General features: G+C 40.8%; 1 protein-coding gene across 3 annotated transcripts in view; it reads left to right on the top strand.

The window, feature by feature from the left end:
- Positions 1-20,500, top strand: part of TTBK2 (tau tubulin kinase 2) — a 155,256-nt gene extending 134,756 nt beyond the window's left edge. For all 3 annotated transcript variants that reach the window (XM_088024750.1, XM_088024749.1, XM_088024751.1), the window contains 2 exons: positions 8,806-10,079; positions 13,512-20,500. In XM_088024750.1, coding sequence (XP_087880876.1) covers positions 8,806-10,079; positions 13,512-13,974 — 1,737 coding nt within the window. In that variant the 3' untranslated portion in view covers positions 13,975-20,500. The remainder of the gene's footprint in view (positions 1-8,805; positions 10,080-13,511) is intronic.
- Positions 20,501-21,374: the final 874 nt, after the last annotated feature.

Genomic DNA, 21,374 nt, shown 5'->3' with positions numbered 1-21,374 from the left:
AATTCCCTAATCATCTAGCAGCCATCTCTTCCAACTCACCAGAAACAACATTGTTCCCCAAGCTGAAATGTTTTTTATTAGAACACAATTCCAAATGCAGGTGTGAAACGGTGAGAAAAGATGACAAAATTTGGTTTTGTGTATAGCTCTGTAGGAATTTGTCTGCACTTCAACATAGGAAAATAAATGCCTGCCTCATTCTTCATCAGAGTTAGTCTTTCCTTTATTTGCAGGACTCCTTTGTACAGTTGTACAGGTTGTTCACTGAATAAAGTGGCCTAGCCAAGGGAGCAAGTAGGGGCTGAAATCTTTTGAATCTTCCTCTCTAGTCTCTGCAAAAGAAAAGCTCCTCCAAAAGAAAGCTTATCAGCTGGACCTCTAGCCCAAACATTGCTAACCAAACTGTGCATCTTTGTGCGCGTCTGTTTCCTCTTTGAGGAGCATCTTTTTGCAAATTGTTCATGGTAACCTATGGACTAGAGGCAAATCCAGCCACCTCCCTCCCTTCCCCTTATCCCTTTTTCCTCCCGCCTTTCCTCTTCCCTATTTCATTCCCTCTTTCCCTCTTCCCACGTTCAGTTTCTTCTTTTCTGCAATTCTGTCCTGCTGCACACTCACTGCCGCTCAAGCATTTTGCTCACTGCATCCTGGCATGCTTCCCTTCAAAGACGCTTCTACGGCCGTGACTCCACTTCTAGTATTTTTTGCCTTTTCCCATCAGCAGTGTTTGGTCCACAAAGACTTTTCTCACGGTTCTCTTACACTGTCTGCAGCATTTTCTCTGTCAAGTTATTGAAAGACTTGTATTCATATATTTGATATTATAAGTTTGATCTTATTTTCAGATATCTTTAAATAAAAGCATTTTTCTTAACTGAAGAAGGTCTCTAAAGAAATAACAGCTACATCACTTGTATACTTATGTCTAAGGTAATAAACCTACCATTGCCTTCACTTGGGCAGGGATTAGATTAAAAATATATTTATCTTGATTCCCTTCTTGAGGCTTAAATTCAGAGTTTACTTTTGCAAAGCAGACATTAATATTTCCCTAATCTACTACAGACACATTAAATAGGGAGTACTGCCAGTTAGCCTCTCCGTATCTCTTGTAACTCTGAATATAATGTTCTAGCTTGGATGATATGCTAAAACATATTACTGGGCTATCTGAATATTTTAAATTAAGACATATTCTGACGGGAAACACTTTGTTAGTTTGTATCTTTTTCACTCAGGCTTGTTTCTCTTTTATGAAGGGAAAGTATACTGATGTCTTAAAATATGTAAGAACTACGAAAATGGGCAAAGCAAAAGTTTATCTATATTACAGGCATATTTGGCATAATAAACTAACGAATGAGAACTTTAGCACCCCCTAGTTCTCTTTATTTCTTAGTGCAGATTTATGAGCCTTCGTCAAGACTTCCCTTATCCCTACACATGAAACCACTGATTATCAAATAGCATGTGTAAACTTTTTAGATAATATATTTTGAAAGATGGATAAATTTGCTAGATTTGAAAGAAATTGGTTTGGGGCTATGTTGGAAATTAAATTTTTTTCCTTGGGTAAACAGTATTGAAATTTGCCCACTGTCAGTCATTTCTAAAAAGATGCTAAACAACATGGATTTACAGGGAGTAAATAAGACCAACCTTTGGCTTACAGGAGAAATATTAGATTATGTTTTGATTAGAAAATGAAGAGACAAAGTTAAGGTAGCATAAACAAACAGGGGTAGAGATGAAAGAGAAAAGAAAATGAACTGCTTCCAAAAGAGGTCTGACTACTGGTCCAGAATGACAGGAACTGTAGGGAAGAATGTGACCAGTTTTATGACATTGGGTAATCACTGTTGGTAGGGAGAAGGTTGGATTTGAAAAGTAATGTAGAAGTGGAAGTGCTTCATTTTAATATTATCTTTGGAAGCAGTATAAATGTGACTGGGGAATAATAATACCACCAATATGTTACCTGTTGCTGGGTAACAAATTACCTCAAATTTAGCAGCTTTAAACAACACAGTTATTTCACCCTGTTTCTGAGGGTTAAGAGCACAGGAGTGGCTCACTCTAATGGTTCTGGCTCAGGGTGTCTCATGAGGTTGCTGTCAGGCTGTCAGCTAGGGCTGAAATCATTGCAGGGTTCAACCGGATGGGAAGGTCCACTTCCAGGTACACTCAGTGGCTGTTGGCAGGCCTCAGTTCCTCAGTAGCTGTTGGCCAGAGGCTTCGGTTCCTCACCACATGGGCCTCTCCATTCTTGACGTGGCAGCTGGCTTTCTCACAGTGTGAGGAGAGAAAGAGACAGAGATGGGGGAGGGGCGTGGTGGTAGCATGAAGAAGCCTCCACCATGATGAAAGCCATAGTTTGTTTTATAACCTAATCTCAAAAGGGACATACCATCACTTCTGTTGCATTCTGTTGGTCACGCAGACCAAGTCTGCTATGATGTGGGACGGACTATACAAGGGTATGAATACCAGGAGGCAGAGGTCATTGGGGGCCATTTAGAGACTGGCTACCATATTATCTTACATTTATATTTTATAGACTACTTTGATATTGATCCTAACAACAAGTCTATGCAGCAAGCAGAGGGAATATTGTCCTTTTTAGCACTGATGAGACCAAGCCATAGGACAGTGAGATGATCTGTAAAGAGGCAGGTGGCTGGTAGAGTAGACTCTCTGTTCTGTTCCCCACACCAGGGGATTATCAACATACTGAAGGAATTTTCTCATTGACTTCTTAGCCATTGAGAAAAAGAAAGGGAGTGTACAATAATGCACACAGTGGGAGCAGGACAGAAAGAAAGGGAGTCACATAATTTTTTTGTGTGATCTGTCTGGTAGTCAGTATCTATTAAGAGGATTCCTCTGACTATTTACAGGAGTACCAATGCCAGTTGTACAAAAATCAGATCAGCAGTGATTGCATTGCCTTAATTCTGTTCTTTTCATTCCTTCAGTTCTATTCAGTGTCTCCTGAGTTCTAGGCTTTATGCTATACCCCAGGGATAATCAGTTGGTACCACCCTACCAGGTTGGCACTGAAGGCCCACATCCAACAGTTACCTTAAACAACATGAAGCGATTCTGGTGGAGCTGTGTACATAACTGGGGACACAGACGGATCTGCCTAGGACTGAGGAGTGTGATATTGGGGGGTTTTATTGTCGAAACTGTTCTTCATTTTCTTTTTTTTTTTTTTACCGTGAAAACTGAAATTTTAAAAATACACTACTTTCATAATTGGGGAGGAAATTAAAAATCTTTTTCTGGGGAGATTAAGGTGCACTTCAAAAGTAAGAGGACTCTGCAGGATAAATTAGATTGCCGGAAGAAATGCAGGGCCATCAAGCAAAGAACACAGTACGTGCAGAGACATAGAGACTTAAAGCACCGGAGTTCAGAGTATTTAAATAAGTGATCTAGAATCTAAGTGCCCTTTCCTTAGGACAAAGGAAAAAGGCTGAAGATGAACTACAGAAGGTAAGGTGATGAAGGGCATTGGCCAGCTCTGCCGAGGTGTGTGGGCTGTGGACAAGAAATTGCCAAGATGGAGGGAAAGGAGTAACATGCTGTTTGGGAGCTGAGTGGGGGGAAAATGGGCTGTGGCAGCAGCCAGTGAGGAGGCTTTGGCATCCAAGCAAATACGATGAGGGATTGAACCGTGACAATTGCAGTGAGAACTTGAGAGACATTTTAGTGGTACAACTTATTTGAAATAGTAGTTTCATGTGGCTTTCCCAGTGAAATGTGTTCCACTGACTGTTTGGAGCCCTTGTATAAACTAGAGGGACTATGTGGAAGTTCATGGAGCTACTAAGAGCCTCCACTGAAAAAAGGAATGATCCATGGAAGGTATTAATAGGATACTTTAATCATGTGAAAAGGTAAAGACTTTCTGGAATAATTGCCACCTATTAACTTGAAAGGGATTTTGCAGGAGAAATCTGCATTGACTGCATGTACCCTGACTGGGGAGTGGCCACATGTCCTCCGTCTGACCATGAATACCTATTTTTGATCTGGAAAATTTGGTCATGATAATGATAGAAAAGTTTTGTTTGTATGCGGTTACATCTCTGAAATTATCTATGATAGTGTAATTCAGTCTGTGAACAGAAAAGACCAGAAATTGGATGGTCTGTGGGAAGTAAAGAAAGCCCATTTGTGAAGTGTTCAAATAATGGATTGGACTGCCCCTTGGGAGAGGCTTCATGGAAAGGACCCAAGCATCCAGTAACCGAGTCAGTCATGTGTTCAACAGTTATCAAGCATTTCCTGTGTGTCAAGTACTGGACTAGGCATCAAAGAATTCAAAGCCCAGGGAGTCTTCTCACTGCTTTCAGGGGACTTCAGGCTAGTAGAGGGAGGAAACTCAGTTTAAGTGTTACAGATGCTATGATAGAAATCTGTAGGTTAGGGCACCTGGGTGGCTCAGTTGGTTAAGCGACTGCCTTCGGCTCAGGTCATGATCCTGGAGTCCCACATCGGGCTCCCTGCTCAGCAGGGAGTCTGCTTCTCCCTCTGACCCTCTTCCCTCTCATGCTCTCTATCTCTCATTCTCTCTCTCTCAAATAAATAAATAAATAAATCTTTAAAAAAAAAAAAGAAATCTGTAGGTTATGGAAGTTGGGAATAGTTGAACTAGATTCAAACCTGAATTTCTTCCAATATTGCATGAAGGGGCTTGAAAACGGACCGTGAAATCCTGTAGTCATGTATGTGATGTGTAATCACAGGCCAGCCAAAAATATTTTTATTTCAGTCTGTCTTTTCTGTGACTTCTAATCTTTGGGTGTGAGTTGTGGCTTGCTTATGATTTTTAGCACCCCCACAAAATTCTTAGAGTTTCCAATCCCACTAAATACACTGTAACTATTAATGAGGAGTGACTGTCTCTGAGGAGTGGGATAACAGGGAAGGCAAAAAGCAACTTCTACTTTTTGTTTACTTAGGTCTTGAGGCTTCAGGTTTTCAGTTTTCCCCAACTGTGTAGCAGACTGCTGCCTGCCCCACTCCCCCTCCCACCAGCCTCCCTATCCATAAGCCAAGTCACACTCTGGCACCGTCTTCAACAATAGTAACCAGCACAGATGTGGTCCGAGGAAGCAGTAGGGGTAAAGAGTGAGAGAGTGGGACGTTGTGTTAGCATGTAGGGTTATTACTCAACTGTTATCATTGCTGTGCACTCTTCCTAGAAATAAAAATTTGACATATTAAAAACATGGTTCAATAATAGTATTTTGGTTTTATTCATAATTTTCCACACTTGTATAAAGTATCACATAAAAATGCTTTCAACAAAAGAAGTCTTTGGGGAATTTGAATGGCCCAAAGAAATGTGAATGTTTAAAATTTAAGTTTTTTAATAGACCAGGAATGTGTTCATATAACTCTGTTACTCTTGGCAATAGTAGGAACCAATAAGTTATTCTACTACCTATATCTCATAAAGTATTTATCAAAAAAAACAAAATGAGATCTAGATATTTCATATATCACATACCTTTTATTTGGAAGAGAGGCTATTTGGTAGGAATGTTGGATTCCCGAAGTTTTTATTATCTTAATACAATCCTTGAATTAGATGAAAGTTAAAGGGTAATTATAAGTTAAACGTAAATAATAGTTAGGTTGCAGTTTATTGTCTCTTGCTATCTGGCCAGTTGTAAACATGGGATAACTATAAATAATGAGGCTGCTTTATCTGAACTAAACAGTAATGAGACTGATGTTAGTCAAACTGAGTAGTAGGCATTAGTAAAACTAACATTAAAGAAATGGGAAATACTGAGGTCATTTTCTAGTTCTGTAAAAAGGTGTCACCTTACACAGTTAGCAGAAGAAAGGACATGAGTGAATTCATACCTTAATGAGATGTTTGTAATTATAGAAATTAAAGATATAAAAGATGCATGTGGCTTACTGGTGGATCATTGATTTAGTCTGTTTGTAAAGTGTCCCAAATATGGAAATTGCTTTTGTGTCTTACAGTGTAAGGTTAAGGAAGTTATTCTCAGCTATGCTTAGAATTAGTCTTCCTTTTTCTACATTTGGCTATTGATCTTTGGATTTTCTCCTTTTGTCTCGTCAGATAATATTTTTGCAGACTCTTTTCCAAACTTCATTTGAGTATTAGTGCATGTCAGGAGGGTGTGCTATGCTATGCTTGGTTTTCAAAATCCTTAAGTCCTATCCCTGACTGTTTTGGACCAGGTTTTTTTCTCATTTGTGACATTTGTGTAAATAACAGCACCCAATTAAAATAGATATGAAATGGAGTTAGTAAAAATGGTTTTAGGAATATTTTAGAAATGTAAAGTGCTATAGAAATATTAATATGAGAGTATTTTATGCAGTTTATCGTAAGTGCTCAGAATCTTTTTCAAGAAAATAGATTTTCCCGTCTGGTGGTTCCTATATCTTTTCTGTGTACAGGATTGTCATCCCTTTTTTTCATAACACACACACACACACACACACACACACACACACACACACACACACACACACACACCCTTTTATATTCTGAATCTAAGATGAGTTAAGCTCAGAAGTGCATGGATTCCCTAGCTCTAGTCTCAAAAGAGCAGTGGACTGTTATTTTTTAAACACTGCTGAGTTTAATTTGGCTGATGTTTTTGGAATTACATATAATAATGAAGTGACTATTGGTTTATTTTCAATGTAGGTAGAATCATCTCCCTTGTTATTTGGCATTTTTATAACTTCTTCCCTGATTTTCTTATCACCATCACTCTTGGGTCTTAAAAATTACATTTTGACTAGTAAGTAACTATACATTTTAGGTTTCTATATGATTTTTAAAATACACTAGAAAATTGCCATCTGCCTGATTATATTTTAGAATAATGGAAGAGATACAAGTGTGAGGTGACTTCCTGAAGGGCAGCAGCACTGCTAGAACTTACTCCCTTTTCCCGAAGTCATTATAGGTCTGGGTTTATTGTAAGAATTCACATCTGAACCCAAACAGCTTGTCTTCATTCAATTAACCTGACAGATCCTCAGGATACTGGTTCTGTTCAGGAGCTATTTCAGGACATTAGTTAGGTGTTTTCTCCTGGGCTGGGCTCAGGACAAGCTTTACATGTTCTTAAACCTAATTGTATTCCTGACACACAGAGAAACAGATCCAGACCATTTCTCTGACTCTGGAACAACATTGATTTCTTGATGTCTTTGGACTAAGGTGGGGTCTGAGCATAATCTCCCATGACAGTTCCAAATTCATTTTGCTTTGAATTCAGACCAGTTTCCATAGTTTTCCTAGGACTAAATTGGCTTCATTAAGTAATTTGACTTATTTCATTTCTCAGAAAGGCTTTTTTTTCCATACCAGTTTATGTGGTTGACATTTGCTGCCTCCTTACGTGTCACTTTTGTTTTCTTACATGTTACTTTTAACAAATATGGAAACGTAGAAACTTTAGGAGTCTTAAGATAGGACCTTCTTATTAGACATTGAATCTCATTCACATAGAATTGAAATGACCTCTGTGGAGGGATGGTAGAATTTAATTTATCATAGGCTTGACCTTAAAAAATTAAAGAAGATAATGAAACATTAGGGAACATCTTTGTATATCTTTGCTTATAGGAAGATAAAATATTTCTAACATTATTTGATTGATAGGAGTTATGGGGGAAACAAGATGCATGTAAATCTGGAGTTTTTATTTTTTTTAAGATTTTATTTATTTATTTGACAGAGAGACAGCAAGAGAGGGAACACAAGCAGGGGGAGTGGGAGAGGGAGGAGCAGGCCTCCCGAGGAGCAGGGAGCCCGATGTGGGGCTCGATCCCAGGACCCTGAGATCACGACCTGAGCCGAAGGCAGACGCTTAACGACTGAGCCACCCAGGCGCCCCTAAATCTGGAGTTTTTAAACATACAATAATTTGCCAGTAATTTTTTCCTATAATCCTGTATCTGGATTCTGGCAGAAAATAGCTGGCACACTCAAGGGGACTTGGAGAGAATTTACTGAAAAGAGCTTTTTACAAATGTGTGGGGAGAGTTAAGAGAGCTAACAGGACCATCAGTGGAGGGAGCCATTTCTATCTTGAGTCCTGTAAGAGGAGGAAGAAGGAGCAAAAGCTGGGAGAAGGGCCATGCCATAGCAGCTCTGGCCAGAAGTGGTAGGATGTAGCCACCACCAAAGCTGCCGTCCCTTGGGCAGGAAGCAGAGAAAATTAATACCCAGACCTTGGGGCACCTGGGTGGTGCAGTCGGTTAAGCATCTGACTCTTGATTTTGGCTCAGGTCATGATCTCAGGGTCCTGGGATTGAGCCCCGTGTCGGGCTCCCCGCTCAGCACAGAGTCTGCTTGTCCTTCTCCCTCTGCTCCTCCTCTCTCTCTCTCATAAACAAATAAATCTTTTAAGAAAATATTAATAATACCCAGACCTTTCTCTCCTCCAGCTCTGATGCTCTGTTGGTGCCCATTGAGCAAACCCAGCCAGAAATCAGAAGGCAAGGGAGCCTGGGTTGTGCAGTCTGTAGAAGTCAGTCTTGCAGAGCACAGAGCAGGCTAAAGAAAAGGCAGGGATGAGCCTAGAGGGAGACTGCTTTGTACAGCTCCTGAGTAGGAGAGCTTGAGCGTCATGTACTTTGATTCAGAGTTGTTCATTTTACATAGGAGTTGGACAGACCTGGTCAACATTTGTGTTCCTCTTTTAAATTAGAATTTGAAGTTTGAAATTTCAAATGATGCATCTTCATTATATTCCATATTGTTGCATAATATTTTTTCTCCTGTCTCTTCAGATTACAATTCCTAGACCCTCTGTGGCATCTACACAGTCAACTTCAGGCAGCTTTCACTATGGTCAACAGCCAGAGAAGAAAGACCTTCAGCCTGTGGAACCCACCGTGGAACTTTACTCTCCAAGGGAGAACTTCTCTGGCCTAGTTGTAACAGAGGGTGAACCTCCTAGTGGAGGAAGCAGAACAGACTTGGGGCTTCAGATAGATCATATTGGTCATGACTTGTTACCCAGTATTAGAGAGTGTAATAAATCTCAAGACCCGGGACCAAAAGACCTTCCTGACCATAACAGACTGGCTGTGAGAGAATTTGAGAGTCTCCCTAGGGAAACCGAAGAGAAAAGCAATCTTCTAGGGTCAGATAATGAAGATGAGAAGTTAAGTAAAGGGCAGCATTATATTAAAATCGCCTCCCTTCCAGGAGACTTGGTAACTGCGGAAAGGGATCACTCAGCTACTACTGAACCTCTTGATGTGACAAAGACACAGACTTTTAGTGTAGTGCCAAATCAAGACAAAAATCATGAGATAATGAAGCTTCTGGCAGTTGGAACTTCAGAAATTTCTTCACGAGTCATTGACTCACATGTTGAAGGACAGATAGGTCAGGTGGCAGCAATGCAAAAAAGTAAGATATCTAAGGATGATGACATCAGGAGTGAAGACTTGCCAGGTCAGCAGGGGGACCTGTCTACTTTTTTGCACCAAGAGGGTAAGGGAGAGAAAGTGGCCCCTAGGAATGGAGAATTATTTCACTGTGTTTCAGAGAGTGAACATTGTCCCCCATCCCGGAAGGACGTGATTAGGTCATCCTTTGTAACTAGACACAGCCGAATCCCTGTTTTAGCACAAGAGATAGACTCAACTTTTGAATCTTCCTCTCCAGTCTCTGCAAAAGAAAAGCTCCTCCAAAAGAAAGCTTATCAGCCAGACCTCGTCAGGCTTCTGGTGGAAAAAAGGCAACTCAGGTCTTTCCTTGGGGACCTCTCAAGTGCCTCTGATAAATTGCTGGAGGAGAGACTAGCCACTGTTCCTGCTCCCTTCTCTGAGGAGGAAGTCTTTGCTCCCTTTTCGAGACTGACTGTAGACTCGCACCTGAGCAGATCAGCCGAGGACAGCTTTCTGTCACCCATCATTTCCCAGTCCAGAAAGAGCAAAATCCCAAGGCCAGTTTCATGGGTCAACACAGACCAAGTCAGTAGCGCAACTTCAGCTCAGTTCTTGCCTCGGCCACCGCCAGGGAAGCCTCCCACAAGACCTGGAGTGGAAGCCAGGTAATGCCCTGTGTTCCTACTGTGTTAAGTGTGTAGCGTCCGCTCTGTGTCTGCTTGATTATGTTACGTCAGTGGCTTCATTTCTCTCTTGCCTGCTTCTGATGATCTGTTGCCTTCCCTGCCTTTCCCAAGTGTAGAAGAAGGAGTCATACTGATCCAAGTTCATTCTTAGCGCTCCCACTTTCTAGCAGTGTGACCCTTAGTGGTTTGGGGAGGGTCAAATACGGCTGCATACATGTAGAGCTTTGTGCAGGGCTTCATTAGCATGCAGCCTAGGTTACTTCTCTTCTCGTCCATGTTAACTAGATACTCAGCAATTTTCCAGCTTTTTCTAGTCAGAATCCCATTATAAGAGATGTCATTATGATGTCAAATTCTAGTGAAAAAGACTTGTGTCCATAATTTGATGAATGGGTCCTGGTCACAGTGCTGTTTATCTGATTATAATGAATTAAACAAACACAAAAACCCTATAGGCAGTTTCCCTAGGTCTGATGACACATACAGCCATACATAATAAAAGTATTACTTTAATACTTACTGTATGGTATATACTTGTTTACTGAAGTATTCTCATGTATAGTTGACCATAGGGTGATTATATTTTAAAGAAGAGGGGAAACAATTGGGAGGCGTTAAACCAGTTAAGAGTGCTTTCCTTGGAGAGCCATTACTCATTCCACAGACTAGAATGGTCTCAACCCTTGAAGAAGAATGAGAAAAAGGATGGCCTTTGAACAAAAACCAGGTGAAAATCAAAATACATGAAGACCATAGCCTGTTCTAGATAGTACAACAATATGGATTATTGTTATGGATTCTGAAGTGTGTTAAAGTGAGATTCTGTCTTTGTCATTACCCAGCAGAACTTGCTCCCCTTAGCTAAGTTTAGTTCTGAGTTGCCATAGGGTTTCAGGTTCAAGGGTAACCAAACATTGGATTTGAAGTGCTGGTGGGACTAGACTTCCACAGGAAGAATGGCGATGAGGGAACAGCAGTCATTTGAGACATTTTAGAAAGGTGATTCCATGAGCATTAGCCACACATCCCCTCTTCCTTCTGCTTGCCCTTTGTGTTTAATAAAGATGCTGCAATCTGTGGCTTGAGCTGCTTTGGACTACAGCAAACAGATCTGGATTATCACTTACTACTTAGCACTTCACGTGTCCCTTAAAGGCGGCACTTAGCAGCCAAGCCAAGCCAAGCAGGTGGCGTTGTGTCAGATATTACAGAACTCACCAGCCTGGGCCTCGTCTGGGAACTGAGAGGTCACTCAACTTTCCCACGTAGGTCCTGGCACAGAAGAATTCTTTTATTCCATTCTTCATATTTTACTATAACACCCATGAGGGTAGGCTCAACCAGAATGAGTCTCATCATGTTAGACTGAGTAGATGGTGGGAAAGGAGGAGGGGAGAAAATTCAGAGAAAAAGTCAGGAGCTTATTGCTGACCTGTGATGGTGATGATGGCTGTTGATGCCCCTGCGTCCTGAGGGACTAATACAGCCTTGGAAGTTCTTCTCCCACTCCCGTCTTTAAGGAGTGGCATGTCAGCAGTTTGAAGTTTTTTTGTTTTGTTTTGTTTTTAATTTATTTGAGAGAGTAGCGAGCATGAGCGGAGAAGGGCAGAGGGAGAAGGAGAAGCAGGCTCCCCACTGAGCACAGAAGCCAACATAGGGCTCGACACGGGGCCCAATCCCAGGACTCCAGGGTTATGACCTGAGCCAAAGGCAGATGCTTAACCGACTGAGCCGCCCAGGCGCCCCAGCAGTTTGAGGTTTAAATTCTTTAACTGAATGAATTTTAGGCTGAGACAGAAAGACATTTAGGGCAGAGAAGACACTGATATTCATACGGATATTCTCTAGATTTAGAATTCTAAGGCCCAAGTTCAGTTGCCAGTAAGACGGGGCAATCAGTCTCCAAACCCAGCTCTCTTGAATCTCAAGACTATTGTCAGGGACAGAAACTGAGGCCCAGAGAAACCAGTGAGTATGCTTTCCTTTTGCAAAGTGTTAAATGAGGTTGAAATATACTTTGATCCGTAGTTCCTCCTGTTGGTGAGTACACTTCATGTTGTGGGGTTTAATGTTTGCATATACACATGCCAAATTTCTGTCGTGGGAGCCTTAAACAAAATGGCTTACTCTCTTTCTCACTAACATGCTAGAGACGTTTCATTAAGTTGATCCTAAAATTAGAAGAACAAACATGGCAGGGTGCCTGGCTGGCTCAGTCAGAAGAGTGTGCGACTCTTCATCTTGGGGTCATGAGTCTGAGCCCCATGTTGGGTATACAGATTACTTAAATAAATAAATAAAAACTTAAAAAAAGAAGAGCAAACTTGCTATAGGAGGAAAGGGACTAACAACACTTAAGTCCTTCTGAATGGCAGTCAGGCAGCTAAATACTTTACTTGAGCCATTGTTCTTGGTTGCTCAGTAATCCTGGGAGGTAGATAACATTCCCATTAAAAGCTAGGAGCGGTTACATGCACTACTGGTGAGGATGTGATTTATGCAGCAACTATGGAAAACAGTATGGAATTCCCTCAAAAAATGCAAAATAGAACTACCATCCAATCCAGTAATTTCACTCCTGGTTATTTACCCAAAGAAAACAAAATATTAATTCGAAAAGATATGTGCACCCCTGTGTTTATAGCAGCATTATTTACAGTAGCCAGGATATGGAAGCCACGTAAGTGTCCACTGATGGATGAATGGTAAAGATGTGGGGGCGGGGGGTATCCATGTAATAGAATATTGCTCAGCCATAAAAAAGAATGAAATCTTGCCATTTACAACATGGATAGAATTAGAGGGTATTATACGAAGTGAAATTAGAGAAGGACAAATACCAAATACATATAAGTGAAATCATATGGTATTTTCACACATGTGAAATCTAAAAACACAAAATGAACAAGTAAGCAAACAGAAACAGACTCATAAATACAGAGAACAAACCGGTGGTTGCCAGAGGGGTGTGGGGTGGGAGGGATGGGCGAAAGAGGTGATGGGGGCAGGGAGTAAGCGGTATGAACTTTAAGTTATAGAGTAAGTAAGTCATAGGGGTGGAGAGTAGGGCAGAAAGAACATAGTCAGTGATACTGTAATAACTTCATACGGGGCCAGGTGGTGATGGAAGTTATCCTGGTGAACATCGCTATAATGTATAGAGCTGTGGAATCACTGTGCTGTATACCTGAAATGAACATAACATTGTATGTCAACTATACTTTACTCAAAAAAGGAGGGGGGAGGAGGTTAAGTAATTTGTCCAGGCTCATACAACTGGTGTGTGAAAGAGTAACTCTGTTTCCAGTGTTTGCTGACTTGACTCACTTTATATACATTATCATTAGGACGCTGTGACTTTCTGGACACAGTTGAATTAAAATGAAAAGAATTATTCTCTGTTCTTTTAAGGCTCCGCAGATATAAAGTCCTAGGGAGTAGCAATTCCGACTCAGACCTTTTCTCCCGCCTGGCCCAAATTCTTCAAAATGGATCTCAGAAGCCCCGGAGCACTACTCAGTGCAAGAGTCCAGGATCCCCTCACAATCCAAAAACACCACCCAAGAGTCCAGTTGTCCCCTGCAGGAGTCCCAGTACCTCTCCTCGAAGCTCTTCCTTGCCTCGCACGTCCAGCTCCTCACCATCCAGGGCTGGACGGCCCCACCATGACCAGAGGAGTTCATCCCCGCATCTGGGGAGAAGCAAGTCACCTCCCAGCCACTCAGGATCTTCCTCCTCCAGGAGGTCCTGCCAACAGGAGCATTGCAAACCCAGCAAAAATGGCCTGAAAGGATCCAGCAGCCTCCACCACCACTCTGCCGGCACCAAAGCGCCCCCAGGGAAGAGTAAGTCAGCCACTAAACTCAGCAGATAGGAGCTGGGCTGCATCTCTGTGAAAGGTGTGAGATCTTCCTCCTAAACCTGATGCGTGTGTGGCCCTGTACTATTTAAAAAATCAGTGTTGATCTTCTCTTGCAAAAGAAAGTAACATGATAAATTATTTATAAGAAGACATAAATATATGATAAGGAATTGCCTAAGGCAGGCAGCAAGCAGATCAGGGATCAATGCCTTTGCATAGGAAGGGGCAATCCAACAAAATCCACGGGGGACATTAAATGAACTCTCATTTTTCAGCTGCCTTTGAAACAAAAGAGTTGACGGTAGGAAATGGAATGGAATTTTATGGGGTTTGGCCTGTTTTTTTAAGGCATTGTTAAAGATTATATAGCAAAAGTGAAATTTCTTGTTTTAATATTTTCATTCAAAACTTCCAACCTTAGAGAGTCAGAATTATTCCGATAGGAGGATCTGTAACAAGTCTGTTGCTGGGGAGCCAGTGCTCATATACACAAGGCTTGTGTGTTTACTGGTGTATTGAGAGTTCACACCTTTACTTTGCCTCACTCCTACTACCCTCCCTGGATTTCTGTTTTTAAAGTTGAGTGTATCTCCCCAGATGCAATCTCCCTTATTTTAACAATACATTCTAATATGCTTTTAGCAGCACATGCTGAGAATTTCAAATCCAGTTGTGTTTTTAGTCCCCTAATATTTTTCTGTGGAACAGAAAAAAGTAAGAGTTAACAGTTCTTAACTTGGTATATTTTTATTGTGAAAAAGAGCTACTGAAACTTAGGTAGAAGAAGGAGAAGTCGAAACAGAGCTTACTGCACAGGCGTTAGCGCTTTAGGGACAGAGGGACAGAGTGGGGTGAATACCCTTCAAGACAAAAGAAACCTCTCCCCCTCTGTTTCCTCCTTGTGGAAGGAAGACCGACCAGAGTAGACCTTGCTTTCTTAGGTCTTCTGGAGACTGACTGTTTGCAATATCAACCTCCAAGATGATACCAGGGAAGTACAATGCTGTGGAATGTGACTTCATGCTCTTAGAGATTTAGAAAGAAAAACAGAAATTAGGTACGTTGTTGAGGCTTATAATCCTCAAACTTTGTATTTTATATACATTTAGCCAATAAGGAATGAGTATCTGGGGAAATAAATTTAGGCTCAATATTTATCTTTTAATGTTTTATTACCTGCTTCTCCTATGTTTTAGTTTGAATATTTGGGCTTTGGGACCTGATTTCCTTGTAACCTCAATTTATAAAGCTGCCAGGAGGAGCATATTTGTTCTAATTTCACTCTTCTGCTAACAGGAATCCGGCAAAAGTAAATTATGCGAGATTTTTCAAATGGGCTCTTTTCTACTCTGTAGGTGTTTTGTGCTGTAAAGACCTGATTGAGGTCAGGTAAATTGGTCTGCTTGCTGTTGAAATTCGCCTTCTAGCAAACATCTGTGCTTTCTCTTTGACCTTGTGTTTGCTGCCAAACCTAATATGGTTGAATTGGAAAACAGGAAAAAAAACAAAAACAAAAAAACAAAAAAGTATATTTCCTCACCAAGCGAATACATTCTAATGCTGCCTCAAAGCTGCCCTGAAGCTGCACTGAACTTCTGTTGTTCTCTTTATCTGTGTTGAGCTTTTTAAAAAAACAAAAAAACAAAAAAACAAAAAAAACCAAAACTCCAAACACTATCAAGTCCTATACGATCTCCCATAAGAAATGTAGCATAGTGTGGAATCTTAATTTCTCTCCGGTTTCAAGCTCTACAGAGGAATGCAATAGATAAGACATATTTGCTGTTTAACTGAAGCAACTGTAATATTGGAAGACCAGTCCTTCTGTATGATACTTGTATAATAGTTGCTATAACACTACTTGCATGTCTTCATGGTAAATGATATAAATATTTATAAATATATAGAGAAACATATGCTTATATAAACTCATTCTTTCTCATTCTCCATTTGTAATTTCAAGATCACAGATGGTGAAATTCCTTTTCATTGTGTGCCTCGTGTACACTTGGGCCTTGCCTGTCTTCATTTTCTGAAAATATGTTCTTGGCATGGGACACTTCAGATTCTTCTTGCCTTCTTTGTGTATACTGCAAGGGTTGGCAGCCTTCAAGCCAAGATAGGTTGTTTAATTTTCACTTTTAAAAGATGTTAATAGGGGAAAAAATTACCGGGTCAGGCTTGTGATACTGGCTCAAAAATTTGTCACGTTAATCACATAATTCTGTCCTTATGGTTAAAGGGGATAAACTGGGATGATAATCCATGGTCTGATATAAATTGGTTTAAAGAAAAAAAATCTCTTAAAAATTGCCATTTTACATTCCTATTTTCACCTCACTATTTTTTGGATGGTGAGGGAGTATTCTACAATTAAGGAATTAACTTCTTTTTTCCCTTGTATTAGCTAAATTGTACTAAAAGTAGCCAGCTTTAAATCCTGACCCGTTGTCGGAAATGTGCCCTTCATAACCACTGGAAAAGCGGATGAGGCTATAGTTGTGGTGTGTGTGTTATTTCTTATTGGTATTTTCTCTTCTAGCAGGCAAAACAGTGTTGGCAACATGGCATTTGGGTGTTTTCTCTCTCTTGGTTTCTTCTGTTTTTCTCCCAACTCTTCCACTGTGTTGCCCCCTTTTCTAGATGGCACCGACGAACTCCATATCCAGAGAGAAATAGCCTCGGTGTATAAGAATACTTTATTTTGCATGTAGAGGAAAGAGTTAACCAAAGATGTTTCAGCTCTGATACTTTCAAAAGAAAACAGACTAGTTATATCATATGTATCAATAGGTCCACTTGAAAGTACTATCATAGAGAGATTTACTTTATGGTTTTTAAAAGCATAGTTTGTGCTTTTAGATGGTCAGTGTCTTAGGCTAAAAAGAGAAGTTGGCAGCCCTGAGCAAAACATTTTTGGCGCAAGGATTTTTTATTTTGTTTTATTTTAAGGTATGATACAGAGAATGAGTTGTTTATTGTTGTTTTAGTTCCTTGTTTTTTTTATTTATTTTGGGTTTTTTAGTGATGGCATATTTCAGATTTCAGTGACAAACATAGATCATCCAAGTAATTTTAAACCACTTTGGTTATTTTACCTAAGATGAGGGACATGGCCATTAATTAAAGTCAAACCAAACTATACTAAAAGTAGTATGGGGCAAAAGTCAAAACTATCTTTCAAAAATCAAGTGCCTCCTGGTTTCTCCTCTCAACACGATGGCAACCCTAGTCATACTTGCCTTTACCCTGCCATGTCTAGTCTCTGGAGTTACTTGGGTGCAGCAGAAAATGGATTCGCACCAGCTCAGTCCCTGTAGGCAGCATTCTTCTTACATTATGCCGCCAAATCTCCAGGGTATACAGATGGGTTGAAATATTAATATTTCACCTGGTCATCTTTTGCACAGCATAAAGGCATTTAACTTTAATGTATAGCGAACAAAGGAAAATTGGATCATATCAAATGTAACCTTAAAGCACAGACTGTAAACATCTTTGAATGGTAAGTCTCGGGCGCTGTCATTCCCACCTTGGTGTGCAAGCTGGTCTTGCTGACGAGGGCACCAGCACATTTGCGTTTCTTAAGTTGCATGTTGTGAAGTGAATGCTTTTTTGTAAAAGTTGCCAAGTCAGTCCAGTCCTAGATAAGTAGCAACATGATAATTGATACCCACTGTTGTCATTATCCACTTTGTATTATTTGCTTTAAACTACTAAACAAATCCCAGCTGCTTACTGATTCAGTGGACTACTTGTGCAGTATCTCTATTCAGCTCCTAGCCACTAGGGGAACTTGAGGCTCTTTGATAATCATCATAGATTCCTTCCAGGCCACAGATTTTTATGCAAATGTTTCTATGGTTGCATTCAATCTACAAGGAAAAAGTGTACATTGGTGCATGTTTTATAAACCAACACACCGATAGTTAAAACTATAATTAGTTTTCCTATACCCGATAGCTTTGAATTAAAAAAACAGATGTTTTTTCCCTAGAGGATTCTTTGTTCTAGGAACTACATTCTTAATCTAACATTAGAAATTGGCAATAGGAGAAACAGGATCCGGAATTCAGAGTTAGGCTTAGGGGAAAAAATGCATCTTATTCTGGCTATTTGGAAATATATTAATTTGTAGATAAGTCTAGATTTAGTCTTGGAGATCAAAGTTTTCACATTTTAAAACTGTTCATTTCTTTATATCTATCAAAACACGGCGTATGTTAAAGAATCATTTCTTCTGTCATGTTCATGTATTTTGGAATTAAGTTGTTTGCATTCACTTTTTTATATTCTGCCCACTTCTGTTTATGTGCATTTACCACAGATGTGTTGGGACTTTGCCTAAAGGGAGACATATTTTGGCACCTGTATCACTGAGGAGAGCTAGAATGGTTGATGACAGCGGAATTTATTCAACTTTCTTGAGTTTGGGTCTGTACACTTTGTTTGCAGAAGAGTTACTTATCTAGGTTTTAACACAAGAAGTATTACAGGATTAAGGTATGTAACCACTATGGTAGTCCCCCAGGTCAATAGTCACCCGAGTCCCGAATCCAGAGGTGTCGATTTGACCTTAACTTAGAGAAGGGAACACGCAGCAGCTGCAGGTCCTCAGACCACATGGGAGGACGTGGTGCATGGAAACCCCCAGGTGGTGGTTCGGACACCCCACTCCCCTGCCGTCATCTAGGAGAACTCTGGGGTACACTGGGAGGATGGGGGAGGAGCGTGGAAACATCTATCATTGGATTTTCTCAATAGCTGGGCTGCCGCTTTGGAATTAGGAGAACGTTAACCCAGATAGTCTTGGGAGCCTGCAGAATCTGTTGTCGACAGTGCAAGGGAGATGTGCAGGAGGTGTTTGGGGAAGTCCGGTAGTTCTTAGGTAACTCCAGGACATGGAACTAGGGTCCCTATGAATTTAAAGGGGAGTTTGGATGCTGCACACCTCAGTCCCTGAGAAATCCTTGGCTGGACATGAAATGATGACAGAGTCTTGGCCCATCAGTACATTGTCTGAGTTGTGATAATCTGCTCTGACTTTCAAAATGTAAGCTGGATGTTTAATTATTCCCCTTGAGCAAATCTGGATCAGAAAATGAAAGTATTTGACAAGATCAAGATCACTTTGTGGTTATTATACACAATCTCAAAAAACTGAATAGCCAGCAAGTAACATTTAGTCAGTAATGATTTGAATATTTCCTTACACTTTGCTGGATCTTTGGTCTAGGGAGACATGTAAAGGAAGTAAAGCCTTTTCCTTCATGATCCTGTGGAACTTTAACAGAGCCTGCCTGTTAAATTGGAAGTGACAGTATGGGCATAGTACGTATCACCGGTGATGCTGCCATGTGTCTTCGATACCCCTGGGCCAGTGGTTCGGGGTTCCTCGACCTATAGAATAGGATTCCATGAGGCAGATCTTTGAGCCCGTGTGACTAGAGAATTTGCCCGTGACATAATTTTACACACTAATGATAGGAATTTTACCTCTTTTTGGTAGTTCAGTACCATTTCATATTGTGTACGGAAGTGTTCACTCACCCAGCTAAAAACATTGAGTAAACCCTTGTTTTTAATATACACTGTCCTTGCCGTATGACTCTTTCTCCCCACCTTATAGTACACAGTATAAAATCCTTAAAAATTCATTCACAGCATTTCCACATATTTGGAATCTGGGCTTTGTTCTTCATTCACCCACGATAAACAAGGTGACCAGGGCTTGAATGTGATTTATCTTAGGGAGCAACCCAGGGAGGGGAAAGCCCTTAGGACTTTTCAAAACTATTTTCTTTTTAAATGATTCACAAGTTAGATAAATTAGTTCACTAAGGTAAAAAGCATTCAGAAATACAGTTAGGAAGATGAAAGAAACACAACACTCTGCCACTTGGGGCTCCAAAATTGGATTGAGTGAATTGAACAAAGAAGAGAACTGATCAGATGACCCATGCTTGAGCCCACACACTCCCTCCTGCACAGTTCCTGTCCCCCTCCTGACTCCCATTCCTAAAATTGCCAGCACTGATTTCACTGGGTCATTTACTTACCGGTTCGCAGCTTTTAGGAAAAAAGAGGGGGACACATCTAGTTTTGACTTAGATATAATTCTTGAAAGTTACGAACTACTGGCAGCTGTTATATCAGATTGAACCACAAACCAGAAGAAGTCTCTTGTCGAGCAAAACCAGTAAGTTAGAAGACTTCAGTAATCCCACAGTTTTTCTCCCTTTCTCCTCCTCTTCGTGAAACCAGAGTGATAAGAAGTTGCTTTTTGAAATACCTCCAAAGGTATTGTATTGCCCTTTTCCCTCCAAGCAGCCCTTTTTATGCATTTTTGCTCAGGCAACCAAGGACATAAGGTATTGGCAGAAACATGGAGTGCTTTTGTATAGGCCATCTGTACATAAAAGTGTAATTATTTATTTAATTTTCCCATTTGTATCATATTAAAGCTTTGTACAGTGTTTTAAGTTCTGTTTTAAAATTATTTTGTATTTTATTTTTATAATCTAGTAATAAAATATTCATTCCGCATGCACACTCTAGTTCTGTGTGATGGTTTGCTTTCAAAAAGGGGAAATATTTTTCTAATTTAATAAAGTTATTGAATGTACCAGAGGTTACGAAATCAACAGGGAACAGAAGATGTTGCTATAAAATGCAGTTCCACATCCAGAAGTGACCTAGAAAAAGCAGCACTGGACTGAATAGAAGCTAGGTGTTCGGAACCCCTGAAGATAAAAGAGTTCTGGGATACCAGGAGATGGTTCCCCATGTAATAAAACTGAAGGTGAAGTAATAAAACTGCAAGCGCTGAGGGGTGCCTAGATGGCTCAGTTGGTTAAGCAGGTTAAGTGTCAGACTCTTCCTTTCCCCTCAGGTCATGATCTCAGGGTCCTGGATCGAGCCCCGTGTCCCACTCCCCACTGAGCGTGGAGTCTGCTTGAGATTCTCTCTCTCTAATAAAATCTTTAAAAAAAAACTAAACTGGGGATGTCTGGGTGGCTCAGTCAGTTAAGCGTCTGCCTTCGGCTCAGGTCATGATCTCAGGGTCCTGGGATCGAGTCCCACATCGGGCTCCTTGCTCAGCTCCCTCTGCCTGCTCTGCCTGCCGCTCCCCCCTGCTTGTGACCCCCCCCCCGACAAATAAATCTTTAAAAAAAAAAAAACTAGCAAGTGCTAAGAGCTCCCTTTATGTCCTTCATTGTCTGGCTGAAGGTACTTTCTCCTCTGCAGGAAGCGCTAGAGTCATTCCTGCTTTCCACCACCCTGTCCTGTCCACCTGTGACCTTCCTTTGAACCAGAGGAAGTCTTGGGAGGCACTCACATGGGCACTACTTCCTCCCTACCTTGTGTGGTTCGACCTGGAATGTTGGGGCCATCTGTCTTTCCCCGCCTGG

Source organism: Eumetopias jubatus, unplaced genomic scaffold (genome assembly GCF_037043125.1).
Source record: "Eumetopias jubatus isolate StellerSeaLion01/CBP00866 unplaced genomic scaffold, mEumJub1_p1.0 scaffold_7, whole genome shotgun sequence".
Taxonomy (NCBI): Eukaryota; Metazoa; Chordata; class Mammalia; order Carnivora; family Otariidae; genus Eumetopias; species Eumetopias jubatus.
This window is presented reverse-complemented; position numbering and strand designations above follow the sequence as displayed.